Source organism: Chionomys nivalis, chromosome 22, assembly GCF_950005125.1.
Source record: "Chionomys nivalis chromosome 22, mChiNiv1.1, whole genome shotgun sequence".
NCBI classification, from domain to species: domain Eukaryota; kingdom Metazoa; phylum Chordata; class Mammalia; order Rodentia; family Cricetidae; genus Chionomys; species Chionomys nivalis.
This window is the reverse complement of record NC_080107.1, coordinates 25,072,886-25,099,954: the sequence shown is the minus strand read 5'-3', so window position 1 is coordinate 25,099,954 and position 27,069 is coordinate 25,072,886. Positions and strand designations below refer to the sequence as shown.

The window sequence follows — 27,069 nt, the reverse complement described above, 5'->3', positions numbered from 1 at the left end:
CGCCCTCCTACCTACATGTGCACACACCTACACACAGATACAGATACATATACACTAATACAGACACAAACACTCTCTGCCTCTCTCTAAGGCATACATATACACACACATCTAAATACATAATTGCATTAAAGACGTAACCCATTACATTCATGTATTCTTTGCTTTCCATTTATTTTACATGAACATAAATTTGAAAATTTGAATAATGAAATTGAATAAGAATATGTCATGTTTTGGAGAGTTCTATATAATTGCTATCGGTAATATACAAAGGTTGATAAGCAGGGAAGGGTTATATTTATTGTTTTATTTCACTATGTAATTGAGTATCCAAAACTGATCTACTTTGCTGGAATTTATTATTTCAATTTTAATAAATCATTTGGAAATTATCTCATTATAGGTTGTGATATTTATCACCACCACCAACAGGATTCAATAGAAGTGACTGGTCTTAAGTAGCCTAGATCTGAAATGAAGAATGGATATACTTGACATTTTGATATTGCTTGCAGTCACTGAGGCATGATATTTTATGTCATGCCTAGCATAACAATTGAGACTGAGTTCACTTATGTTAATGATAGGAATGGAGCAGTTGACATATGGAACTTGCTTTGACCACTAATTCAATGTAATTTAGAAAATGCTCAGTAATGTAACATTTTTCAGAATCCTGTATATAAACAAAGAAATTTGCACCATTTTTGTACTAGATATATATTATGATTTATATTGTTACATTGGAATATATTTTGATTTTAGGTGTGTTAAAGTTGGAGACAGAGATAAGGGGTATAAAATATTCCCTTTGTAAATCAATGCAGATGATGTATTATAGAACAATAACTGCATGAGGGAATAAACGGCTAAGTACATAAATCAGGAGGCAAATCTTGTGGAAGCTGTGCATTGCTGTCCTGTTATTTCATATGTCAGTAGGAGGGAAGATTTCCTAGTCACAAGTGTTTACATAGCTTGTAAAAAAAGTGAATATATATGTGTATACATAGACATATATTTCATTACCTTTACATTTTGTAGTAAGTAAAAATACTGAGATAAAACTCAAACTGTATTTAATAACTATTTAGTTGTTATTGGTAGTGACTATTTAGTAAGCATTTAGTTGAAAAGTAGGGGAGATATATGCTAAAATTATGATATTGAAAATTAAAATATATCAGAATGGGCAGAAGGGATTTAAGGGGGTAAAATATGTCAAAATGGATAGAAAAGAAAAAAACAGACTGATCAAATAAGGATTTAGCCTTACCTGATAGGCAACCATAATATGAATTTTTATAACTGAAACACAGTGGCAATGAAGCATGAATAACCATAAAGGTTATTTAAATGAAAAACGAATTATAGATGTAAATTAAGAAAAACAGTGAAGCTTGTTTCATGATTATAATGGCCCCTCAAATCATTGCCGTGCACAGAGTACTGCTGGGGCAACCTGTTAAAAGGCGTGTTCAGATCTATATGTTTCACCTCAGAAAAATGTATAGGCCATGTTAATGTGCAGAGGGCATAAAGAGATGACAATACTAAATTCCCTTGAAATTCAATAGAAGTATTCATTTTGCTGTTATTATACATAAACAGTAAGGGAAAATATTGGCATATTTGAATGCATGAAACAGGAAACCTATACAAAGACAGCCCAAGAATTTATAAAATAAAATGAAAATAAAAACCTGAGAGTTTTCATTTGAGTATCAAAATGAAAGGCTGAAAACATGGGTGAGCATTTAAAAGGATGTGCTGCTATTATCAAACACGCAGGTTTAGTTCCCAAGATTCACATGGCTATGCACAAGCATTTCTCATTTCCAGGGAATCCAGTGACCTTTTCTGGCCTCTGCAGCCTCTGCTTCATATGCTTCACATTCATGCACACAGGCATAATACCCATGCACATAAAATAAAAATCAATCCTTTAAGAGAAGATTATCAAGAGAATAGGTGTCTCCTTAGAGGCTCTTGAAAAAGTTTTCTTTTCACCTTTGAGAACAGTGCTTACAATATTAAAGATAATTTTCCACAACTACACACTCAGTGGTTTGGTTTTACCTACTGATGTAAGAAGGAAAGAATATGCATTTTAGTATTACAATATTATAATACTATTGGGGTTTAATAGAGTAGAATATACTTTGAAAACCATTTTAAAGGAGAATTGCCTTGAGTTCCACTATGGAGAGTTTGGGTAATTTCTTAAGAAAACTGTACAACTAAGGAATTTTAGAGATCACAAGAGATGAAGGCATGAGAAATCTTTCTTGAAGGAAACAAGATGGTCAATGTTACTAGAGTTAGAGGAGATAGTGACAGGTGTTGGAGCCCACAAGATTTAACAGCAAATGTACAGCAGACACAAATAGGCAGATCCATGGGAAGTGGATGCATTTTCTATTGAGGGCAAGGATGGGTCCATACCAAGTGTGGTGGTTCCAGGGTTTCTGGTAGCATGTTGTCCTGAATACAGAGCAATCTCAAAGGAAGGGGCCCAGGTAGAGAGGAGAGGACTGTCTCAGCAGGCAGTCTCAGAGCTTCATGTTCTATTTTTAACGTAGCATAAATGGTATCTGAATGTCCTCTGCTCAAATAAAGGTTAGATCAACCGAAATTACAAAACAATTCTTAGTAGATGTCTGGAATCCTTCCTGGGATCGTTTAGCTCCTTCATATACTGACTCGTTCTCTCTTAGCTTTTGGTACTGCTTTCTATGCTCTTCGTAGTTGTTCAGAGTCAATGGTGGCTGCTTTCTCAACTTGCAGATAGAGTCATGAAGCCACTAATGGAATGCATCTTGGGATAGTCCAATTTAGGGCACAATAGGAGGGTGATGGAGGTTGCACTGAATTAGTGTAGTTAATCCTGAAACTTAAATGTCACTCATTTTAAATGCCCTGCAGTTATTATGTCACTTAAGACATCCTGACCTGCTTTGCAACACTTCTCTTCTCCTAGTCTCTTTCTCCATTCCCCTAGTCTTTCCTACCTCAGTTTTCTGCCTGGTCATCAACCTTTAAATGTTTTCCCTCTCACTATTCTCTTGTAGGATACTGTTTTATTTATTTATTTTTATTTTTTTCCCTTAACATCCAAGCTGTGTTGGGTGGGAAAGTCACCGCTTTGTTGTTCATTCAGAGCATTTAGTGATTTCCTGTTCTAGGAGAGTCAGTTTTCCTGTCCTGCAGCAGCTCTCAAAGAAATGCACTGAGGCTTATATAAATTATAAATGGTTGGATACCAGCTCAGGCTGATATTACTAAGTAACTCTTACATTGTAAATTAATCCATATTCCTAACTCACACTCTGCCACGTGGCAGTGCCTCTTCTCACTATGGCATGCTCACTTTGCTTCTCCCTGTGCCTGCTAGCAATTCCTCTCGTACCACCCTTCTTCCTCCTATTATTCTAGTTTGGCTTTACCACCCAACTGTGTCCTGTTCAGCTATTTCCAGTCAGCTTGCCTATTAAACCAATAAATAATGACATATGTGCATACAGTGTAAATGAATATTCCAGAACACTTCAGTAAGTGCATTGTGAAAAAATATTCCCCCTAAAAGGCATGCTTTCTTTTTTTCCCCTAGAGTTATCCCAGCATTTATTACTACAGTACCTGTTTCCTCAAAGGAGAATTCTGTCTATTCTTCATAGCTCAAATACTCCAAGGTCTCTTCAAATAACCACCCAAAGTCCTCAAGTTTTTATCAATGTCTTTTTCCTGTCAATGAATTACTTTTGTTTTTGTTTATTTGTTCCTTTTGGTTTATATTGGTTGTTCTGTTCTTTTTTGAAGTACTAAATTAATTAAAAGTTGACAAAGAACATTTATTAAAGAAACTTCATTAGCATCAAAATGCATTATGAAGCAATTCCTTGTGTCTTAATATTTCCTAATGTAGTCTCTTTCTGATGATTTCGGCCAACACACCTAGGAGACAGTTCTCCTCACACACACTGGGTAAATGGTGATTTAACTAAAATGTGCATTCTTTAGGTATATTTTATATCAATTGACTTCTATATTTTAAAATTTAAAGTAAGACAAGTATATCAAGAAGCAGTTAAAAACATGGAGGTAATGAAATCAATATACACATGTTATAAGGATATTGTTTTCTAACTACTGGCATAAAATCTTTGCATGCATTACCTCTTTTTAATCCTTCCAGTTTCACAAGTAAAATGCTGTTATTTTCCTGTTTTATAGCTATATAAACTAAGATGTGGAGACTAAAAATATAAACATTCTGACTCTGAGTTTACACTACTCCATGACTCCATAGTGGCTCTTAGGTTGTAATAGCATCTCATTATGAAAGAAGTGTGGGCATTTAAAGGCTTCAGATTTTAAATCCATTATTAGTTTAATCACTAAATATACACATGTCCTATATACACATGTCCTATATATTTCTGTAAGAAAATAGCAAAATTAATATTCCATTGTATTATCCATGTCTTTTTAAATTAACATATGATATAACATTGTTACAAGAAATAATTCTGGATTCTGAATGGTTTGTGAATAAGATGGACTTGAGGTAGGAAGATGTAGAAATATGGCCCCAGCAGCAAGAGTTGATGACAAATGCATAAAACCTTGTCAGTGGTCAAAATTCTACCAGAAACAAGACCAATTCAAGTGATTTCAGAGATTTTGTAATATTTTTGCAGAGATTTATAATCTAAGACTCTTATGATCATAAAGTACATTCTTAATATTTACTTAGAATTCCACTGTTTGTCGTTAAATATCTTGCATATGTGCTATGGCAATTTTAGTTCACCGAGGTGATGGCAAAGCTGTAATGTAGAGGTTGTATACACAGGCACCGAATTAGAACAGAACCATAGCTTTCTAGACACAGAGTTTGCTTAACAAACTGGAATTCTATTGCTTAGCTTTAAGGGGGATGCATTAGAACACAATGACTATGAAACTCTTCTTTAATTTCTTTACTTCCTTATTATTTGCTCATTTATTTGTCTGACTATAGATGCTTGGAAAACAAAAATCAATGGAAGGTTCAAGAAGCTGTAGAAAAATTGTATTTGTATATCTCTAGTACAGATTATAGTAATGACTATGTGACTGGTGAGTGGATCTCATGCCTCCTATGATAGCCTACATAATCACTAAGTTTTCATTTACACAGTTCCTATTAGATATATATCTTTTGTGGCATGTAGAAAAATAAGTTCCAGAGTGGCGGAAGGAATAAAATGAAATTTCCTTGTGTGGGGGGGTGGGGGTGGGGGGTGGGGGGTGGGGGTGTGCTTTTTAAAAGATCCCCCTACTTTGCTGATATTAAATATACTACAAAAGAATTATAAATAAAAATGTGGAGGCATATGAGCTGTAGAGCAGAAAGTAGTAGAATAACTTTAAATGGATTTATAGAAGGGAAGGGAAAGAAATTCTCTGCTCCCTGTTTCTGTCTCCTGCAGCATAATGGCCAGACAATGTTCCCTGAAGTCAGGAGACAATGTCTAAAACTGAATACAAGAAGAAACCCCAAAAGTAAGAATTGTGAAGTAACATCCTGACCAGAGGCACTTTTCCCCATAACCACCAATATGTATAAGAAAATGAAGGAGTAAGGGTGAATCCAAAAGTAAACCGGAAATGAATGAATTAAACGGTGGAGCTGAATTTTTAAATTTAACTTGATTCATATAAAATTTAAGGTACTCACTTGTCCCATTTAGATAAAAGAATTAGCGTTTGGACTTCAACATATTATACATAAGGTGATCTGCAGAAATTTATGCAAAATTAAGTACTGTATTTTACTTGGGGCCTCAAATTGCTCAAAATTTGAAAATAGTTTAGAAGAAAGAACTATTTTATCATTGCCTGAGTTTGATTCACATGGATGCATTGGGATGTGACATGAGTTTCTGTCTGTGATTATTCTTTTCGGGGAATGGAAGCTACATGTAATTTTGCAATTTTCATTATTCTTTGCAATTTTCATAGCTCTAAAAAATAAAAGAATATAGAGGGCTTGTGCTACAAGTTTTCAGTTTAATTACTATTATTAATCATCTTTACCTGAAGCAGCAGAAGGTAAGCACTGGCCCAATAAGCAGCCCACAAGCAAGCCACACACGCCATAGTGTTGACGGCCTTTGTTAGGAGTCCTAAATGGATTGCATCTAACTAAAACACTGTGCAATTATGGCTCCTTTGTGATTTCATGTTCTCATCTTACAGTCAATTTTTCTTCCTTTGATGCATCATGTTGTGTTGAGTAGCTTATCTGAAAACATCAATATGCCTTTGAAAAGGAGAAAATCAAATTGTAACAGTTTATGTTCTCATAATGTGTGCACAGCCAAGGGGAAAGAGAGCAAATAGGTTCACTGCCTCACATAGTTCCAGGTTGTATCTGTTTGAAACATTCTAGCACCCTCATATTCTCTCTGAAGTAGAGCAGCTGGATTTGGTCTTCAACCAAAACGCAGGAGATTGAGCATTACTGTACGCACAGATGACGCTCGTGTTACAGGGAAGAGGCTAAGAACGTCTGTCTCCTCGGGCCTTCAGGTGTATAAAGCAATTTCTAAATATATGAACCCCATACATTTTATTTTCCAATTTGTTTTAGGCAAATGTAATGCTTCTTTTGTTTTAATGTGCTTGTGAATCAAAGAATTTAAGGTTATAGTTCTCAGCTTCTACTTCACAAAATCTATTCCTAAATACAGAATTTTTATTTAATTTTGAAATTATTATGCATGAATTCAAAATATTTTGACCTCATCTACCCAATTTACTTACCTAGAGTTTCCCCTGTAGATGCTCTTCCTCCACCTGTCTTCTCCCCAACTTTTTCTGGTTGTTATATTATTATTATTATTATTTCATTATTATTATCCCTATGAGTCCAATGAGTGCTGACCATATGTGTGTAGTATGATACCATGCTCTGAGGAATGATAAAACTGCTGTTGCTAAATCTCTAAAACAAATAAACTCTGTCTTCCTCAGATGTGATAAAGTGCTAAGAGCCTTTTAGCTAAAGGCAGGGCAGTAGAAGTACTTCCTTTATCTCTGCTGGAGTTTACTGGCTTGATCTTGAACATGCCTTCTTCCACCAACCATAGTTGCTGGCACTTACTGTGCATATCAGCCATGCCATATTAAGAAAACTGCATTTCGTAGCTCTACACATTCACCAGTTTTCATATTCTTTCTTCCCCCGTTCCTATGATGTTTCCTAAGCCTTCTACAAAGGAAAGGCTATTACAGTTGATCCCTTCACATATGAGCACTCAGTCACTCAGAACTTTGACAAGTCAAAAGTCTCTGAATTAACTACTACCTACTGTAAAAAGAGCTTCTTTGGCCAAAGTTGAGACTAACACGAATTTATGCTTGTAAGTAGATAATAAGATATGTTGACAGTCCAGGCTGGCCTCAAACTCCGGATCCACCTGCCTCTGCCTCCTGAAGCCAAGGACAATGGCACTAGGTTTCGATCCTAATACATGAACTGGCTTTGTGGGAGCCTAGCCTGTTTGGATGCTCACCTTCCTGGACCTAGATAGAAGTGGGAGGACCTTGGTCTTCCCGCAGGGCAGGGAATTTGGACTGCTCTTCAGTATCGAGAGGGAGGGGGAATGGAGTGGGGGGAGGGGTAATGTGTGGGAGGAGGGGGAGGGAAATGGGAAACGGGGAGGAGGTGGAAATTTTAATTAAAAAAGAATAATAATAAAAAAAGATATGTTGACAGTATGACCACCTAAGAAAAGAACACCACTAGTTTCTTCCCTAAGGTCTATGGGCTACCCACTCATGATCTTTTGACAAAGTTTAAAGTACCAGACACAAACCCTCTCCTCTGGAGCAGTCGTTAGTTTCCCCCATGATTATCACACCATTATTTCACCATTGGATACAACTTGCCTGATACCTCAGTATTACAGCATGCTGAGTCTACTGTTAGGCAAGACCACTGATGCCTTTTCTCCCAGAGTAGCTTGCACAGTACTTTCCAACACTATGAAAATCAGCCATTATATATAGTGTCTTGGTCAATTTTAAACTGATCTCTCAGTATTTGCAACCAAAGTATGCTGTGTCCAGGAATCTGGCCCATTTAGTTACCTTTAATGTTCAAATGCCTATACATTTCAATTTCTAATATAAATGTATTTTAATCATATTATGCATGCATGACCAGTCTACAGCTATCTTAATCAACATCTCTGTGACTGATGCTAATACAACAATATTGTTTAAAGTCATAATAAGAAAATTCTCATATTGACTATGAATAAGGGTCATATACACAATCTTACAAAATTCAAAGGAAGTGAATTTTTACTTACTTGCTGGTGCTATATAAACCCATTGTGTGACAATTCAGTATTTATATAAAATGTTTTCTTGGCCAAGCTTATAATTCTATTTGAGTTTCAGACGGCATGCAATTCCTTTAACAAGAAGACATAAATTTCTAGTGCAGATTCTCCTTTTTATCATTAAAGTTAACGTCACAAAAATTGGTTCCAAATGCCAATTTTTAGCAATTGTATTTGAACAATTGTAAGAAACAAACAATGTTGATTTATGAAATGTTACTTAAACTGTCCCACCATTTATAAGAATCCTGTTGAAAGTTATCTTCCCCTGTCTAGTATTGAATCCAAGGCCTCATTGAGTGTTATGAAAATGACACCACAATTCCTAAGACAGCTTTAAATAATAGTCCTAGGGAAACGGCTATTTCCCATTTCACATAAACATTCATAATGCAGTGTAATATAGGTGTATTTTATTTAAATTATTTTCCTGACTAAAAAGAGAAATTAGCAATATTTTTCTAGCTACTATTATTTAAAACTTGATTAAACATGTAAGATAATATGAGGAAGCTATCATTATGCTTATTATACACAATAAACTGCTTTATTTTTGTTTTAGGAATTTTATTTTTTATTTTATTAAATATAGTATTTTTCCCTCAAACAATGTATCCTGATTACATTTCTCCTCCCTCTACTTCTTCCAGTTGCTCCCACCTCCTCTTCCATTTGATCTTCTCACTTTCTGTCTCTCAGAAAATAAGCAAGCTTCTATGTAATAAAAACAAAATAAACTATAATAAAATAAGACAAAAACTAAAACATCTGAATTGGGCAAGACGAACAGCAGGAAAAGAGCCCAAGATAAGATAGAAGAACCAAGCCGGGCGGTGGTGGCGCACGCCTTTAATCCCAGCACTTGGGAGGCAGAGGCAGGCGGATCTCTGTGAGTTCGAGACCAGCCTGGTCTACAAGAGCTAGTTCCAGGACAGGATCCAAAACCACAGAGAAACCCTGTCTCGAAAAACACCAAAAAAAAAAAAAAAAAAAAAAAAAAAAAAAAAAAAAAAAAGATAGAAGAACCAGAAACTCTTTTGCATATTCAGGAATCCCATTAAAACACTGAACTGGAAATCATAATATTTATCTAGAGGACATGGAGCAGAACTGTGCAGGCCCTGTTAATGCTGCTTCAGTCTCCTTGAGTTCATATGATCTTTAATCATGCTGATTTAGAGGGTTTTGTTTTTTTGGTCCTCTCCATCCTTTTGGCTCTTAAACTCTTTCTGTCTCTTCTTCCACAGGGTTCAGTGAAACATGAGTGGAGGGATTTGATAGAGACAAGATCCGTTACTGCTGGCATAATGTCTCTGTATTGGCTCCTGTCAGCTGCAAATAGGATCTTCAGTGAAAATGACTGTGAAAGGAATTGACCTATGAGTATAGAAGAATGTCACTGGGAGACATCTTAATGCTACATTTGTTTTAGAACAGCAGCATTTGTTTTAACATAGGTCCCTGGGCTATCTAGTCTGAGGTTCTTGGTCACCCAAGCACTGTAGTTCATGAGTTCTCTCTTAAGGAGCAGGCTTTAACTCAAATATGATATTTTGGTTTTTCCCAGAAGCTTAGTGTCATCACTGCTATAATATATATTGCAGTCAGGCAGCACTGTAGATATATGATTTGAAATGTGTGCTGAGTAAATTGTGACTCAGTCAACTTTGAAAACCTTTTCAGTACAGTTACTTGAAGACCCTGAGTTTCATACTGTGGGCATATGAAACAATGTTCTCATATGTTTTTGGTAAGAGCTATGGTTGTGGCCTAATTTAAATTGACTTTTAAAAAAATAAGAATGTGTATAGGAAATGGTAAAATTATTATTAAGATTTTATTACAAAAAAAAACAAGTTGTTTTCTGGGGTTGTGTATGTATTAGGGGCTAGGGATTATTATCCTCACCCTAACTGTTGATTCTTTTATTTCAGTACTTTACTAAACTTTCTTCCTACTAGTCCTTGTAGTTCAATATTAAGGAAAATAATCAGCAAATTAAAACTCTGCCAGTTTAGTCAGGTGATGGTGGTGCACACCTTCAATCTCAACACTCAGGAGGCAGAGGCAGGTGGATCGTCATGTGTCTGAGGCCAGCTTGGCCAGAGTGAGTTCCAGACAGCCAAAGATACACAGAAAAACTTTGCCTTGAAAACCAACAAAAAAACAAAACCAAAACCAAGCTAACAACAACAACAAACCCTCTGCCAGCTTAAATGACAAAATACTGTTTGAGTACTACTTCTCTGGTAAATATAAGTTACATTGTGTTCATCTCCTTCCAGATGAATATTTTTAAAATATTATAATCCTGAAAGTAGGCTGAGTTTTAGAGTCTATTGTTTGCAGTAGATAGATATTCAAAGGTAGATCTTCATCTTATGAGCATGGTTCTAACTGCTCACAGTTATTGCTTCAAGTAAATTGCATGTGAAGTATTCTTGAAATTACAAGGACAAACTATAATTGTAATTCTTTGTTCATTTATAAATATAATATTGCTTAGAACTAACACAAAAATCACCATCTAACGAAAAGGCAGCAACAAGCAGAAAAAAATTCAGTTGATGAAGAAAAGCATAGTTTTTGAAAAATGGCTGTATTTCTGTGTTTTGCTAATCATCAACTGAGAACTTTCTGTAGTCTTGCTTCTTGTATCATCCAGGGACCAGCAGTCTTACCATCTCCTAGGATCTCATTAGAAATGCAGAATTTGGGGCTCAGCCCAGCTCTACTGAATCAGGAGCTGCATTTAAACAAGATCCCTATATACTTCATTTTGCCTTAATATTTAAGAAGCATTTCATTTGAAGTCTATGAAAAAGTATCAATGAAGTCACTTAGAGGTGAAAATTTTATTTCTGAGATATAAACTCAGTGTTTGCCTCTAGTACACTAAAAACACAAGTTGAAATGGAAGAATTATTAATAAAAGAAGTGAATATTATTAAAACAGTACAAAATCATTGCGACTGATTCATAAATTAAATATGATAATTTCACAGAAAGTGATGTTTAAGTGGATAGAAGGCCATTTCTACTGAACAATTAAATAGATTGTGTTGTAGTTCATATGGTAATGTTACATTTCTTTTTTTGTAAACAAAGTCATGCTGTATTTTACTATAGCTGAATATTATGGTATGAAATGCAAATGCTACTACAAGTTTTATATGTTATTGTCTTATCAGAAACATGGAACCACAACCCATTTTTAAAAAAATATCTCTCATACAGAACACCCCAACCACCATTACCCATCTATCCATTCCTTCCAGCTCCTAGCTGCCATTGCTCCAGAAGATCATACAGGTGGAACAGATTATAGGTGGAGGATTTTGTGGCTGAGTTGGCTTCCAGGTTTTTCTTTGCATAGCCTGCAGAGTATCTTTACACTTCAAAGAGATTAGAATGTAGGGGTAAAGCCTCTAAACCCACACCAGCTCAACGTCTCTACACTCAAAAAGCCAAGTAGTAGTTGGCTTTAGCAATGGAGTCCTGCTGTTAATTTTCAGAGGGTGAACTTACTTCCTAGTATCATCCTACAATCTGCTATCTTAGCATCAGCCTGGGATCTCTGCTGGATATCTGCCAACAATCAAAAAAAAAAATGTAATCCAGTCCTACCACTGGAAGCCTTGCCTGGCTACAAAAGATGGTCAGTTCAGACTCCACATCCTTCATTACTAAGAGTTCTCACTAGGATCACCCTCATAGATGCCAGGAAGAGTACACTGACCTGCTTCCACACCCCCCCCCCAAATATCCTCAAACTCCAGCTGCACCTCCCTATAACCACTCCCTCAATGTCCCCCACCTGATCCTTCCAACTCCTCTCCTCACCTCCCCCCAGTCCACCCTCAGAATCTATTCTAGTTCTCCCTCCCAGGGAGATCCATGCTTCTATCTTATAGCCATCTTCTTCACCTGACTTCTCTGGGTCAGGAGATTATAGCTTGATTATCATTACTTAAAAGATAATATACACTTATAAATGAATACATACTATATTTTTTTCTGGGTATGGGTTACCTCACTGAGGATAATTTTAATTTCTAGTTCCATTTATTTGCCTGTAGATGTCATTTTTTTAAACACTGAGTTCTCCTACATTGTGTAGATATACCACAATTTCTTTAGCCATTCTTCAGTTGAGGGGTATTTAGGTTGTTTCCAGAATGGGACAGATATGAAAAATAAAGCCATAACACACATAGTTGAGCAAGTATCTATGCTTTAGGATGGATTATGATGTGGGATGTCTTCTGTATATGTGTTGTTTTTATTGGTTGATAAATATACAGATATATTTCCTGTATGCCATCAAAGATTGGGTCTGTTTTTCAAATCCATTCTGTTAATTAATGTCTTTTTACGGGGAACTGAGGCCATTGATATTGAAAGATATCAATGAACAATGATTGTAAAATTCCTGTTATTTTGATGTTGTTGTTGTTTATGGATATGAATGAGACACTGGTGATTATCTGTTAATTTAGTATCTGCATTGAAATTAAGTTGGTTCATTGTGTACAAAATAGATATAATGAGTCTGGAATTAACATTGGTGATTGTTTTTCAATCACAAAATAAAGTTAATGAAAATAGCTTAAACTTCAAAAAGACGGTGTGTGTCTATTTTAAATTTTACTGTTTCTTTATTGTTGTTTGAGACAGGATTTCACTCTGCAGGCCAGGATGGTCTGGATGCTACTGTGTAGTTAGCCCAGGATATCCTCCAAACCAGGGTAATCTCTGCCTCATATATGCTGTGTTAATAAGCATTATTTAACGTCTTCAGCTGGTTTTATTTTTTAAGATTACTGTGTGTTATTCCACATTTTCTTAGTTGGCATTTAAAATTCCAAACAGAAAATCCTAATTTAAAACGATTCACTTAAAACAAACAAAAAAAACCTGACACTTTGTAGCATATATTGAATGTGAGTCATGGTTTAAGTCAGTAGCTATTTAGTGTTGGACTCTCTCCACATGGTTTACATAAATATGCTTTAGTGATGCTAATGATTGTATTGTCATATTTGTGCTTGGCATGCTAAAGGTGATGGGAGGGTTTGATGAGGCAGAGAATAGAGGATTGAAAAAAAACAGTGGAGAACCCTTCTCATTTACTGAGATGGCCTTCTTAGTTCATTTAGTAATGACTGACTGGAGGTAGCTGTGAAAAGATGATGAAACAAAATGATGCTGTTGGAACGTTTCCAAAGAGTGGAAAGATCTAGAAACCTATTGCCAATTTTTTCTTCTCTGCACAGTATTTTTTATAATGCAGAGCCCATTGAATGTTCATTTTCAAATATATCCTTGATAAAAATGTTAGACAAGATGTATATGGATATTCTTGCCTGATTGTATTTTAGAAGATTTTACTGATTGAGTGACACTTTAGATTGTTTTAAGGGAGGAAGGTCTCCATAGGCATGCCCAGCTTGATTTCAATGTATGACTCCACCTTCTACATTTCATTGAATATCTTTTACTTCCTGTTAATAAAACCAATTCTAACAATATTGCATAGTGTACTATGTTATTAAATACGGCAGGAGAATTCTGATTAATTTTATTTCATGAATCTACTGTAATTTTCTACTTCTTTAGAATATACTACCTTAAAAATAGCTTAGGGTGAGTAAATTTCTAGTCCTGCTCCAGAAGTCCTCTGACATTTTGATGACTCATACTTAAAGAGTTTTAAAATTACATGACACCAATAGCTACAGGTTCAAAAGTTGACAGAGGAAATAACCCTCTGCATATTCTATTTAGGAACACCTACTTACAAAATTGCACAAATTGTTTACCAATCATAACTTTATGAATTGATGACCTGTGGAGTAAGATCTCAGTCATCTGAATTTTTAAGCACAATTAAAATTGCTTTCTTTAACAGTAAGTTGTAAAATTAATGAAAATTACTTTCAGCTGCCAACTGATTCATATACTTCTGAAGGCAGCAACAAAGTTCTTCAGCAAAGACTTCAGGTTCCATCCTAGTCTTAGCAAATTAGATCTGTGTTTTAACAAACCCATCAGGGATGTTTGTAGCAGTAAAGTTCAGGAAGTACAGGTAACCAAATTATTTCAATTATGCCTAGAATAACAAGACATTGTAGAAGCACAGAACTAAAGCTCCTTTGAGAGTAGTTATAGTTTAGGACATTCTCAAGTGCACTAAAAAGTTTATGTATTAGAAATTCCAAAGTGGAAAAATAATCTCAGACTTACATGCTTTAAAACTGTACATATAGTTGTCTGTTTATACTAGTATAGCTTTTTGAGTTTTGTTTCCTTTTTGGTAAAACAAAGAATAAAACTTGTTTCTAATAATTGAAATTGTCTCCTATGGTATTTGGTGCTCTAAATTTTTGACAGTTTGAGAATATTATTTTGGTTTCCTTAGAATTATGGAAATTATGCTGCTTTGTTCCCCGCAGGAGTTAAAATAAAATATTGGTAATTATGCACATTTAACTTTCAAAAGGCCAAGTGATTACTCACAGCACTTATAAAAAGGAAAATTATTCCAGATATTCATAAATCAGCTCTTTGGTAAAGGACTTTGAAGTCTGAAGTTGTTGTGTGATGAATATCCCTACTGAGGAAGAGCAGGTTGAAATATGAATTTATTATCATCACTCTTGTTTCTTTGCTCTTTCCCAGATGCAAGACGAAAGTTTACCCTGACGAACTTCCAAACACAAGTGTAGTCATTGTGTTCCATAATGAAGCTTGGAGCACTCTACTTAGAACTGTCTATAGTGTCATAAATCGCTCTCCACACTACCTGCTCTCTGAGGTCATCTTGGTTGACGATGCCAGTGAAAGAGGTATAGACTCTGCTTTCCATGCCTGTAATTTAGAACCATTTCTATGGTCAGAAGGTAGGGGGCAAACGATCTATATTCTGCTTTATAATCAATCACCTATCAAATTGATACATATCATATTTTCATATATGTATTTCATACATTGTATATATTGTTTATGCCCATTCAACTCTGAGAACAATTAAATGCTTTGTTTCTTGTTATATCCAATTTGTTTTTATCATCAAAAATAAATGAAAATGGTATTTTAAAATGTTTTGTTTTCCCCAACTAGTTAATACTGAGAATTTATATGATTTTATATGTAGCATTAATTAACTGATGAAATATATACTAGTTTATTTCACTTTAAACTCTACATATGAAATTGCATATGCATATGATACCTGAATGTATGAGCTGAGGGCTGCCCCTCAGCTGAATTTCCTTCCTAAGAGTATCGCCATTCTGTTCTGAAACAGCTCCAAATTTTCCTCATCCATTCTTGTTCCATGTTACAGATTTTCTCAAGTTGACATTAGAGAACTATGTGAAAACTTTAGAAGTGCCAGTAAAAATTATCAGAATGGAAGAGCGCTCTGGGTTGATACGTGCCCGTCTCCGAGGAGCAGCTGCTTCAAAAGGACAGGTCATAACTTTTCTGGATGCACACTGCGAGTGCACCTTAGGATGGCTGGAGCCCTTGCTGGCGAGAATAAAGGAAGACAGGTAGGGAGTCTGGTGTTAAGTCTGCAAAGCTTACACCTGAACCTTTGAGGGCAACTCCAGCTGTCCATCACAATGCCTTGACCAAGGTCCTATTTTCGGAAGGTTTATTTCATATGCTTTGAAAAAGGTGGCTTTTCTCATTTTTAAGATGAAAATAGGACTGATTTGTGTTGAGCACGGTAATTGTTTTAAAAAATAATCAAATGAGTCGATGAAAAATGGTTTGAGCATTTATAGGCGAAATAAATTAATCCAGTCTGACAGCATATGTTGTAGGCAATTTTCAAAGCACCTGTGGTACTCCCAGCTCCTAGCGCAGTGATTGCTGATGTTCTTACAAACTTGCTTATGTTACTGGAAGTTCAGTGAATACTTTAGTTCTTCCTACTCCCTCAGCAATGTTCTCTTCACTGCTCCAGTGCCCTTGGTCACAGTCTATTTCAACTTCTCCACGATGCTCTTGTTAACAAACACACACACACACACACACACACACACACACAGAGCGCACCTTCCTGAAATAATACCACTGTTAAAAAAAGAGTAGAACACAGTATAATTATGTCAACCAAAGTCTTTCTACCTGTCAGTTTTAAAAATTTTAAAAATTAAACTTTGTGAAGTGAAAACTCTTCACGCATACCTTAGCTCTTCCTAATGATGATGACATTTTGTAGCTATTCATAAGCATGGGTGATAAATTAGTGTAATTCTTAGTACCTAATGAAGATAACAAACAATGAATGCTATCTATTATGATAAAGCATTGTAGAACACCTCACTTGCACAGCCATGTCATGTGCAGTAGAGGATCCCAGAATTGAAATGTTTAATTAGACACTCCAAACTACTGCTGCTTTGTATAAGTTAGTTCAGCCACATAACATAAATGGCAGGAGCTGGTGCTTTCCCTGAAGATAGACTGAGCTTGTCAGTGAAATGAATCCCAGTAGTTCAAGAAGGCAATGGGAACCTTTTAGTCAACAGAGTACAGTACATGACTAGCAGCATTTTCTGTGCTGTGCTGTGCCCACACAAAACTGAGACTGACCAAGCAAAGTGTACTTAGGCTCACTTCAATGTGTTTTCTGGACCATTTGTACATTATACTGTTCTTTTAAACATGCATTTTATATTTAATATAATACCTTGTTATTATAATGTAACATGAACGGGAGACCTGTGTATTTGTTGGGGTTTTTGTCCCTCCCGGTACCCCACAACTGTTTAGCCCCAAAGAAAATCACACTTAGGTCTCCATAAATTATAAGTTGATTAGCCCATTAGCTCTAGCCTCTCACTAGCTAACTCTCACATCTTGATTAACCCATTTTTCTGATCTATGTTAGCCATGTAGCTCAGTACCTTCTTTCAGTGGGACAGATCACATCCTGCTGCTTCGGTGGTCTGGGCAGGAGTGGGAGGAATCAACTTCCTCCTTCCCAGAGTCTTCTGTTCTCATTATATCATTTCTGTTTCCTGTTTGGTTTTCCCACCTATACTCCTGCCTGGCCAATCAGCGTTTATTTGACATGATTGACAGAATACAGACAATTCTCCTGCACCATTATAATGTTTCATTATAGCTCTGCATAAACCATCTTTTTTCTAACAATTTATTTGCTTTATATTTGTACACAATGAGTCTTTTTCCTCGTTTTAAAATTGTCATAACAAGACAGTAAAGTATAATTGAGACTATTAGATCTGATTTCTTTTCCCCTTAAAAGTAAATTTATTAAATTCAGGAAATAAAGAAACACCATAACTTGGTTTTGTCCAGATTCACCAAGAAGCCTTTCCAAGGGTAAATAAAGCTTACTGATTTCAGAGGACTTCAGGCCATTGCCAATTGTGTGGCACATGAGACTTACATGACAATGAGTGATGGTAATATTGCAGTTACCAAAGAAGATGTAATTGAAGTCCTGTTTGGCTTTCCTCACCTATGGATGACATAGAATGCATACAATCACTCTGTTCTTCAGAATTAGCTGCAATTAATGCCACTTTGAGTAGACTTTAACTCTGGTCCTATAGTAAACCGCTAAAGCCACAAGAAGCCAAAAAATAATAGAAGCTATGACATAGATAAAATTGTGTACTCAGGAAAATAACTAAGTGGAACATTCTTACCCTAAATAAGCTCACAAGAACCATAAACATCTTGACTATTCCTTTACTATAGGAAAGTAGGCTAGACCACAAAGAGCTGCTGTCTTAAGCAAAGCACCTGGATAGAGACAATGATAGAATCTTAGTTCTCCAACAGCTTGCTGAAAAAGTTGTCACTGCCCTTGTGCCCTCCACAGAAACTGTTTACTGGTACCTATAGATCATGATTTTAATTGATGTTGTTTGTTCTTCCTAAAAGGAACTTCCTCTGTGTCAAGTTTTTCTGTACTCTAACTTAATATATTTAATATGCAAGCTTCCAGATTTAATTTTCTATCATCCATTTCTATCTTTCTATTCTATTGCTTCTCAGTAGGTTATAGCTAAAATGATGCATAGTATCAGAGCAATTGACTAACCATGCTCTGGGTGGAAGTTTATGAGAAATAGACCATGTTCACCCTGCTGAGTTAGTACTTAGGATGCATTTTAAAGTCAACTTGAAGGTCAATTAAAATATTTGACTAGATTTCACATCACAGCTTTGAGGTAAAAGTGAGGGAAAAATGTGATGTTGGAGGAAATGTTTCTGCAGAAAAAAAAGTATAAAATAAAATTAAAGACATGGTAAAGTCATAAAAATAATTAAGTGTGATCATATCATCTAAAACCAAGTTGAAGAAACTAATGTAAATTATTATTTATATATGAATTGGTTTTTATTTTCTATAGGAAAACAGTTGTGTGTCCCATCATTGATGTTATTAGTGATGATACCTTTGAATACATGGCTGGATCAGACATGACTTATGGTGGTTTTAACTGGAAACTAAACTTCAGATGGTATCCTGTTCCTCAAAGAGAAATGGATCGAAGGAAAGGAGACAGAACATTACCTGTCAGGTATGTAGATCATTGTTTCCAAACTAGTCGTATTTTTATTCTTCCCTTAACCAAAGGACATTATAAGTCTGGTCTCAGTGTTTAAAGATCCTTAGAAATATTTATTATTTATGTATCTTTTCACTCTTTATGTAATCATATAAGAATGAGTGATAATACTGAATATGGTTAAAATTATCACGGGCAAAGTTATGTGTTCCTATAAATGCTAGGTGTGTTTAGATGCCTTAGGGTTCTGGAATACTATCAGGGAACTGAGTCTATCATTGTCTCAGTTCAGGTGCTTTGTAAAATAAAGACAGCAAGTCTTGTCTTTGTCTTCTACCCTAGTTTCCCATAGTCAAATGAAACTTCTATATGATTTCTGAATGTCTTGATATTTCAAGTAAATAAAAAATGCATACTATAATAGAAGTATTTTCAAACATGAAATGACCAAAATGCTTTGGTAATTATTCTAAAATAATCACTTAAAAACTATCTTCCCTTATAATCATAAAATAGTCAAGTGAAAAAATATCATGAGTTAACAGATGTTAAAAGAGACTTTTTTTGTTCCAAGCTCAACAACTACTTAATTTGAAATATCTGTCAGGAAAATGCATCTTACTCATATTTTTGAAATGTACATCTATTACAATTTTCTACAAAATTAATCATTTAAGTAACACCAAAATATCTCTATCCTATTTTAGGTCTCTTGCCTGCTTTCAAATATTGATTGTCTAAAAAAATTTAGAGCAGTAGTAGACTAGATCACCTCTTTAAAAATGAATTTAGCAAATCACTTTTTTTCTTGAAAAAAAGGAAAATATTATAATCTTCATAAATAGCATATATATAAGCCCTAATCTAAAAAAGGCCTTGTTTTGGGGTTGAGATTACTTCCTAATTGTATGATGCCTTAAATTAAAATAAAAAATTGGGTGGTAGAGCCAGGCAGTGACGGCACACACCTTTAATGCACTTGGGAAGCAGAGACAGGCAGATCTTTGTGAGTTAAAGGCCAGCCTGGTGTACAAGAGCTAGTTCCAGGACAGCCAAGACTGTTACACAGAGAAACTCTGTCTCAAAACAAACAAACAAACAAAAATGTGTGGTAGAAGAGACAGCTCTAATTATATGTTGCTGAAAAATTAAATAGTAAATAGTGTTAACAGTTTTTAAGAGATATACTATCAAAGTGAGAAAACATTAAGTGTGGCCTGTGATATTTGCATAAAGACCTGTCACTGTTGAGAATAATCTAGCATCTAGATTTATAATGCTCAAATCTACCCATGTTTATTGTCCATTGTATTAAAGTTGAGAAAACAGAACAACTCTGATTTATTACCAATCCTCTTGTCCCATATTCTAGTCCCAAGTGAAAACGATCAAAACACTTCACAGAGACACCTAAATACTCTTAATGTATTTATTCAATTGAAAACAACGTTTGTATAAGTATGTGTTTTTCAAAGCTTACTGAAAGTACATTTGTGAAAGCATAGTTTATTTAACTTTATTATCGCAATTGGAAAGGTAAAAACTAAGGAAGCCAACACTACTAGTAATGATGAACTGATCTCATTCGTAAAAGAAAAAAGTGACTAAGAAAGCAGTCATTATACTTATATTTTGCTAAAATAAAAGTTGGGTCATTCATCACACTGTATTTTAGCCACACTTTGTGTAATTTTGGTGAAATACTATGAGAACCAATCCAATTTTTTTCTTTTTTTTTTTTTTTACTTACTGAACATTATTTTATTTTCTAAAGTAATGAAATAATGGAGAAACCTCAGCATCTGCTGAAGGTTGGAGATTCTTATGGCAAAAGGTTAATTAATTCATGAGCACCGTTGTGTCAGCAGGTAGGTAATTTTCATCAGCAGAGCTGCACTGTGAACTTTGTGTTTCTCATTTATTACTCAGAGATGCGACCATTTTTGTCACACTCATGCAAACAGATAAATTATTCTATGTACTGAAGAAAGATCTTTTCCCCACTTGATGAACAGAACTCTGAATACTTAAAGAGATCAAAGTAGATTTGAGGTTTTAGTTGTTTGAAGAAGAATGCTTAATTTAAAATGTCTCTTACGACAAAACTTTGTAATCACTATAATTGACTCATCATCACTCAGTAATACAAGTATGCAATTGCAATCATAGTGTACCAATTTGAACTTGTGACCTAAATTCAATCATAGTAATAATAAAATGTATAATGACAATACTATACCACACTATATTATTCTGACTGTACTATGCATTGGTCATAGTATTTTTAGTTGTAAAAAGAAGAGGTATATAAACAGAAGTTTGGGATTACTTAGTTTTCTTTAATCAGTAAAGTTATTTGAAAGCATTTAGCATTTCAGCTGTCTGTACAATGCAGTGACCAAATTTTTAAGCAAGAGACCATGATGTAGGAACCTATGTGCCAAGAATGTTTGTAAATGTTTTCTGTTTGCTTAGATTTAGTGGTTCATACTTGCATTAAATCACCAATTTAGAAATGAGACACCTAAAACAAAATTTGGCACTTGTGGCTATCGAAAACTCTTGGCGCAATGCTTCAGCCTTTCTTCTAGTCTGCACCCAAGGAAGCTGAGTAGAAACATCTGTATATAAGAGGCACGAGAACCTAGTATTACCCTCATAACTCCTATGATTGTGTCTCTGACTCTAAGCCTGAGGATTAGTTGTCATTTATCATCTTTCTTGTGCTTGGAGAAATAGAGTTTAGCACTTCTGTCTGTCTCAAACACAGGTGAGAGAAATATGTTTAATTTACATAATTGACTATGGTTATGGTCTTTAAGCTTATGACATTCAATTTGGAGTCCACTTCCTGAAAGTGATTGAGTTTGAAAGACATTGAACGCATTAGTCATATGAATATGTATTTGTGTATTAGCCAACAAAACAGATCGCCACTAGCAAAATGGCTTCTTAATGAAGATAACCCTATCAAATTGGGGACTACCTTATTTCTATTTTTGTTTTGGTGATAAAATACCTTGACAAAAGGCAGCTTAGAATAGACGGGGTTTCTTTCAGCTCGCAATTTCAGGTTACAGTCCATTATAGCTGGTAGTCAAGAAAATCAGAAAATGAAGCAGCTCTTCACATCATAGGAGAGAGAAGAGAGAAAGGAATGCAGGCATTTTCTCATCTAGATTTCTTACTCTCATAAAGTCCAGGGTCCTGAACTTCCGAGTAGTGCTGTACAAGTTGAGACTGGTTCTTCCCACATCAATTGAGACATTTTAGATCATTTCCCCCATATGTGCTCAGAAAACAGACTGATCTTCCCTGACTCTCACTGAGACTCTGTGAAAACTGGGTTTAGTTGACAATTAAAACCAGCAGTCACTGAAATATTTTAGTCACTTTCTTTCTAGCACATGAAATTTGAGGTGATTTGATTTAGGTATTGGCTTAAATATGATTCTGTGTGGAAATGTAGTTGCATGCAGCTTCTAGTCACAGTGCTAGACCCTGCACATACAAACACTTGCAGCAATCTCCTGCTGCAGAGTTATTTACCATTCAATATTGGCCGTGCATGTTGTGGGTGAAGCAAGAGGTCAGTACTTGCATGCAGATTGATTGTGGGCGTATAGAAGTTAGCTATGCTAATACTACAACAGTGTATGTTTCTGAAAAAAAAAAAAAAAACCTTGGTTAAATCTTAGTGGCTGCATTAGTATTTTAATTATGATCTCTATTTGATGCTCAAGTAAATAGCTATAAAGATACTTGTTTTCACTTTAATTTCTCACTCATTAAAATATATTTCTTTATAGGAGACTTGCTGATTATTTATCATCTATTAACTTTGCACTGTCCACATTATACCTCCCATTTTGTTGCTATAAATATTGTTAATATTATCGCTTTCATTCTTGCATCCACTACTCTGTCAAATGTATTCTGAGAGTAAACAAAGAGCTTTAGATATTTATTTAATTCTTGCTCTCATGATGAATCACACACCAAGATTTCATTATTGGCTTTTATTCAGGACATATTTTACTCACTTTCATATATTTTATTATTAACATTTATCTGATACACAATACTCTTTGTTATTTTAGAATTAAGTTTGTCTAAAATATAGCCAATAAATTTGATAGCATGATTATTATACCTTAGATTACGACTCCCATGTCATCATAGAAAATTTTCTCAACTACTTTCTTTATAGCATTCTAGTGTGCTGTGAGAGAAGCAATGTACATAGATGCTATATTTGGGGATAATGTGGAACTTTTTTGACTTTAAAAATGAAAATAATTTTTCATTCATGCTTAAGTCATGTAAGGAATTAAAGTTACAGAGAGTATTAAATGTGAAATATTCTTGACAGAAGTAAGCTGTATTTTAAACATATGCCTGATAATGGGACATGCATGCATTACATAGTCAAACAACTTTTACTCACATTCAGTGGGTCTAGTTTGGCCTTAGGCTGGTTCCCTTGCTATCAGCCCTGAGATGGAAGGCTTCCATTAGCTCAGGAAAACTGTTTCAGTGACTATGTGAATAAGAAGGCATAAGACTAAACAGGCCCACCTCCATCAGTATCTTGTTTTCTTCCAGAATGTCTCTTGAAATGTATTTTTGCATAATTTAAATTTTTCCTACTATTCTTTAGGATTTTATGTCATTAATGTTGGTGCTTATTTTTCGTTTTTTTATAGAAACTAGTAGCTACTATTATTTCACTTATTTAGCTCATACCCTAATTTATGTAACAAAAATTATTGAAGATTCTTTTTGTCTTCAAATTTTATGTTTTCTGTTTCATTTTGATCTGGGGAGTAGGTTTTATTTATCTCATGCTGATTTTTAATTTATTACTTAGCTGAATATATTTTGAAGTTTATTATGAACTTTCTGCTTCCACCTACCCAGTACTAGCATTATACATGGCATGTCTTATTATATCTGATTTTATGGAATGGAATTCAGGACTTTATGTGTACTAGGAAAACAATGGACTAAATGACCAATATGCCTAGCCTCTAAGTGCTCTGTCCCCCAGTTAAACCTTCAGGCTTCTTATTGCTCTTTTCTTTAACCTTCAGTTTGCTTAAAACTCATTTTATCATGTTTTCTATTCCTAATTTTGTCATTCTGACTGTTCAAGTCTTCAGTCACTCCGGTTTCCAGTTTCTTTTGTTTAATACTTAAAAGTACATACTAAGTTCTGTGAAATCATCTATGGAGAAAACATTTATTTTTATTTTAAAAAAACTATCTTTTCTCCTTTTACATGTCAAATCAATTTCCTACTCCCTAACCTCTTCCTGCTCCCTCTACCTTCCTCCTCTCCCAAGCCCCATCCCAACCCCCACTCTCTCTTCAGAGGCGTAGGGCTTCCCATGTGGAATCAATAAAGCCTAGTACGTTGATTTGTGGCAGGACTGAAGATCACCCCACTATATCTAGGCTGAGAAAATTATCTCTCCATAGAGAATGGGTTCCAAAAAGCCAGAACAAGCAGTAGGGATAAATTCTGATTCCACTGCCAGTAGCTCCACAGTCTGTCCCAGCCAAACAACTGTCATTCACATTCAGTGGGTCTAGTTTGGCCTTAGGCTGGTTCCTTTGTTGTCAGGCCTGAGATGGAAGGCTTCCATTAGCTCAGGAAAGCTGTTTCCGTGGGTGTCCCCATCATGGTCTTGATCTCTGCTCATGTTCTCACTCCTCCCTTTTCAACTGGACTTTTAGAGCTCATACCGATGCTCCACTATGGTTCTCTGTATCTGCTTCCATTAGTTACTGGAGGTAAGTTATATGGTGACATTTAAGATAGTCATCAGTCTGACTGCAGGGCAAGACCACTTTAGGCATCTTCTCTACTATTTCTTGGAGTTTTAGCCGGGGTCATCCTTGTGGATTCCTGGGAATTTCTCAAGTGCCAGGTTTCTTCCTAGCTCTGTAATGACTTCCTCAATCAAGATCTCTTTTTTTTTCCCTCTGCATCTTTCCTTTCCCAATCTTGACCATTCCTTTCCCTCCAGTTCTCCTCCCACTTCCTCTATCTCCCTCAGTCCTCCTCGTTGTCCTTCCCTTCCCCCCCACCCCCATGCTCCCAATTTTCTCAGGAGATTTGGTCTATTCCCCCCCCCCCCCAGGAGATTCTATGTGTGTTTCTTTTAGAGTCCTCCTTGTTATTTATCTTTTCTGGGGTCAGGTACTGTAGACTCCTTAACCTTTCCTTTATAGCTAGTATTCACCTATGAGTGGGTCCATGCTCATTTTTCTGGATTTGAGCTACCTCACTCAGAATCTTTTTTTTTCTAGTTCCATCCATTTGCATGCAAACTTCAAGATGTCATTTTTTAACGCCTACTAGTACTTCATTGTGTAAATGTATCACATTTTCTTCATCCATTCTTCTGTTGAGGGTCATCTAGGTTGTTTCCAGGTTTTGACTATTATGAATAGTGCTGCTATGAACATAGTTGAACAAATATCCTTGTAGTATGGTTGAGCATTCTATAATTATATGCCAAAGAGTGTTATTGCTGGGTCTTGCAGTAGATTGATTCCCAATTTTCTGAGAAACTGTCATACTGGTTTCTAGAGTAGTTGTACATGTTTGCATTACCACCAATATAGGAGTGTTCCCCTTATTCCACATCCCCTCCAGCATAAGCTGTCATTGGTGTTTTTGATCTTAGCCATTCTGACAGGTGTAAGATGGCATCTCAGAGTTGTTTTGATTTCTATTTCCATGATAGCAAAGGATCTTAAACATTTAAGTGTCTTTCAACTATTTAAGATTCATCTGTTCACTTCTGTACCTACTTTTTTATTGGATTATTTGGTATTTTGCTGTCCAATTTTTTGAGTTCCTTTTAAATTTTGGTTATCAGTTCTCTGTCTGATGTGGGGTTGGTAAAGATCTTTTCCCATTCAATGTGTTGCTTTTTGTCTTATTGATTATGCCCTTTGTTTTACAGAAGCTTCTCAGTTTCAGGAGGTCCCATTTATTTATTGTTCCTCTCAGTATCTATGAAACTGGTGTTATATTATAAAGTAGTCTCATGTACCCATGCATTGAAGGCTATTTCACACTCTCCCTTATATCAGGTTCATTGTGGTCAGATTTATATTGAGGTCTTTAATCCATTTGAACTTGAGTTTTGTGCATGGGGATAAGTCTGAATCTATTTACATTCTTCTATATGTTGACATCCAATTATGCCAGTACAATTTGTTGGAAATGCTTTCTTTTTTTCTATTGTAAAATTTTATCTTCTCTGTCAAAAATAAGGTGTTCATAAGTGTGTGGATTAATATCTGAGTCTTCAATTCAATTTCATTGGTCATCCTGTCTGTTTCTATGCCAATACCAAGCTGTTTTCATTACTGTAGCTCTATAATAGAGTTTGATTTCAGAGATGGTGATACCTCCAGAAGTTCCTTTATTATACATGATTGTTCATGTTAGCATGGGTTTTTTATTTTTCTATATGAATTTGGGTATTATTCTTTTAAGATCTGTGACAAATTGTGTTGGGATTTTGAAGAGGAATGCACTGATTCTGTAGATAGCTCTTGGTAGGATTGCTATTTTCAGTATGTTGATGCTACCTATCCAAGAGCATGTGAGATCTTTCCATTTTCTTATACTTTCTTCAATTTCTTTCTTCAAAGACTTAACTTTCTTGCCAAACAGGTTTTTCACCTTTTTGGTTAGTATTACCCCAAAATATATTACATTATTTGTGGCTGGTGTAAATGATGATGTTTCTCTGAATCTTTCTCAGCTTTTTTATATAAGAGGGCTACTGATTTTTTTGAGTTGATCTTGTATCCTGCCACATTACTGAAGGTGTTGTCAGCTGTAGGAGTTTTTTTTTTCTGGTAGAAATTTTGGGGTCAGTTATATATATGGTCATATCTTCTGCTAATAACAAAAGTTTGACTTCTTACTTTCCAATTTGCTTGTGCTCAATCTCCTTTTGTTGTCTTATAGATCAAGATAGAACTTCAAGAATTATGTTGAATAGATATGGAGAGAGTAGTCAGACTTGTCTTATTTCTGATTTTGGTGGAATCACTTTGAGTTTCTCTCCATTTAATTTGAT

The 27,069-nt window shown here is 35.3% G+C and overlaps 1 protein-coding gene across 4 annotated transcripts in view; it reads left to right on the top strand.

Annotated features, from left to right (window-relative positions):
• Positions 1-27,069, top strand: part of Galnt13 (polypeptide N-acetylgalactosaminyltransferase 13) — a 458,666-nt gene that overhangs the window by 251,242 nt on the left and 180,355 nt on the right. For all 4 annotated transcript variants that reach the window (XM_057755642.1, XM_057755643.1, XM_057755644.1 and 1 more), the window contains 3 exons: positions 15,081-15,247; positions 15,748-15,955; positions 18,803-18,973. In XM_057755642.1, coding sequence (XP_057611625.1) covers positions 15,081-15,247; positions 15,748-15,955; positions 18,803-18,973 — 546 coding nt within the window. The remainder of the gene's footprint in view (positions 1-15,080; positions 15,248-15,747; positions 15,956-18,802; positions 18,974-27,069) is intronic.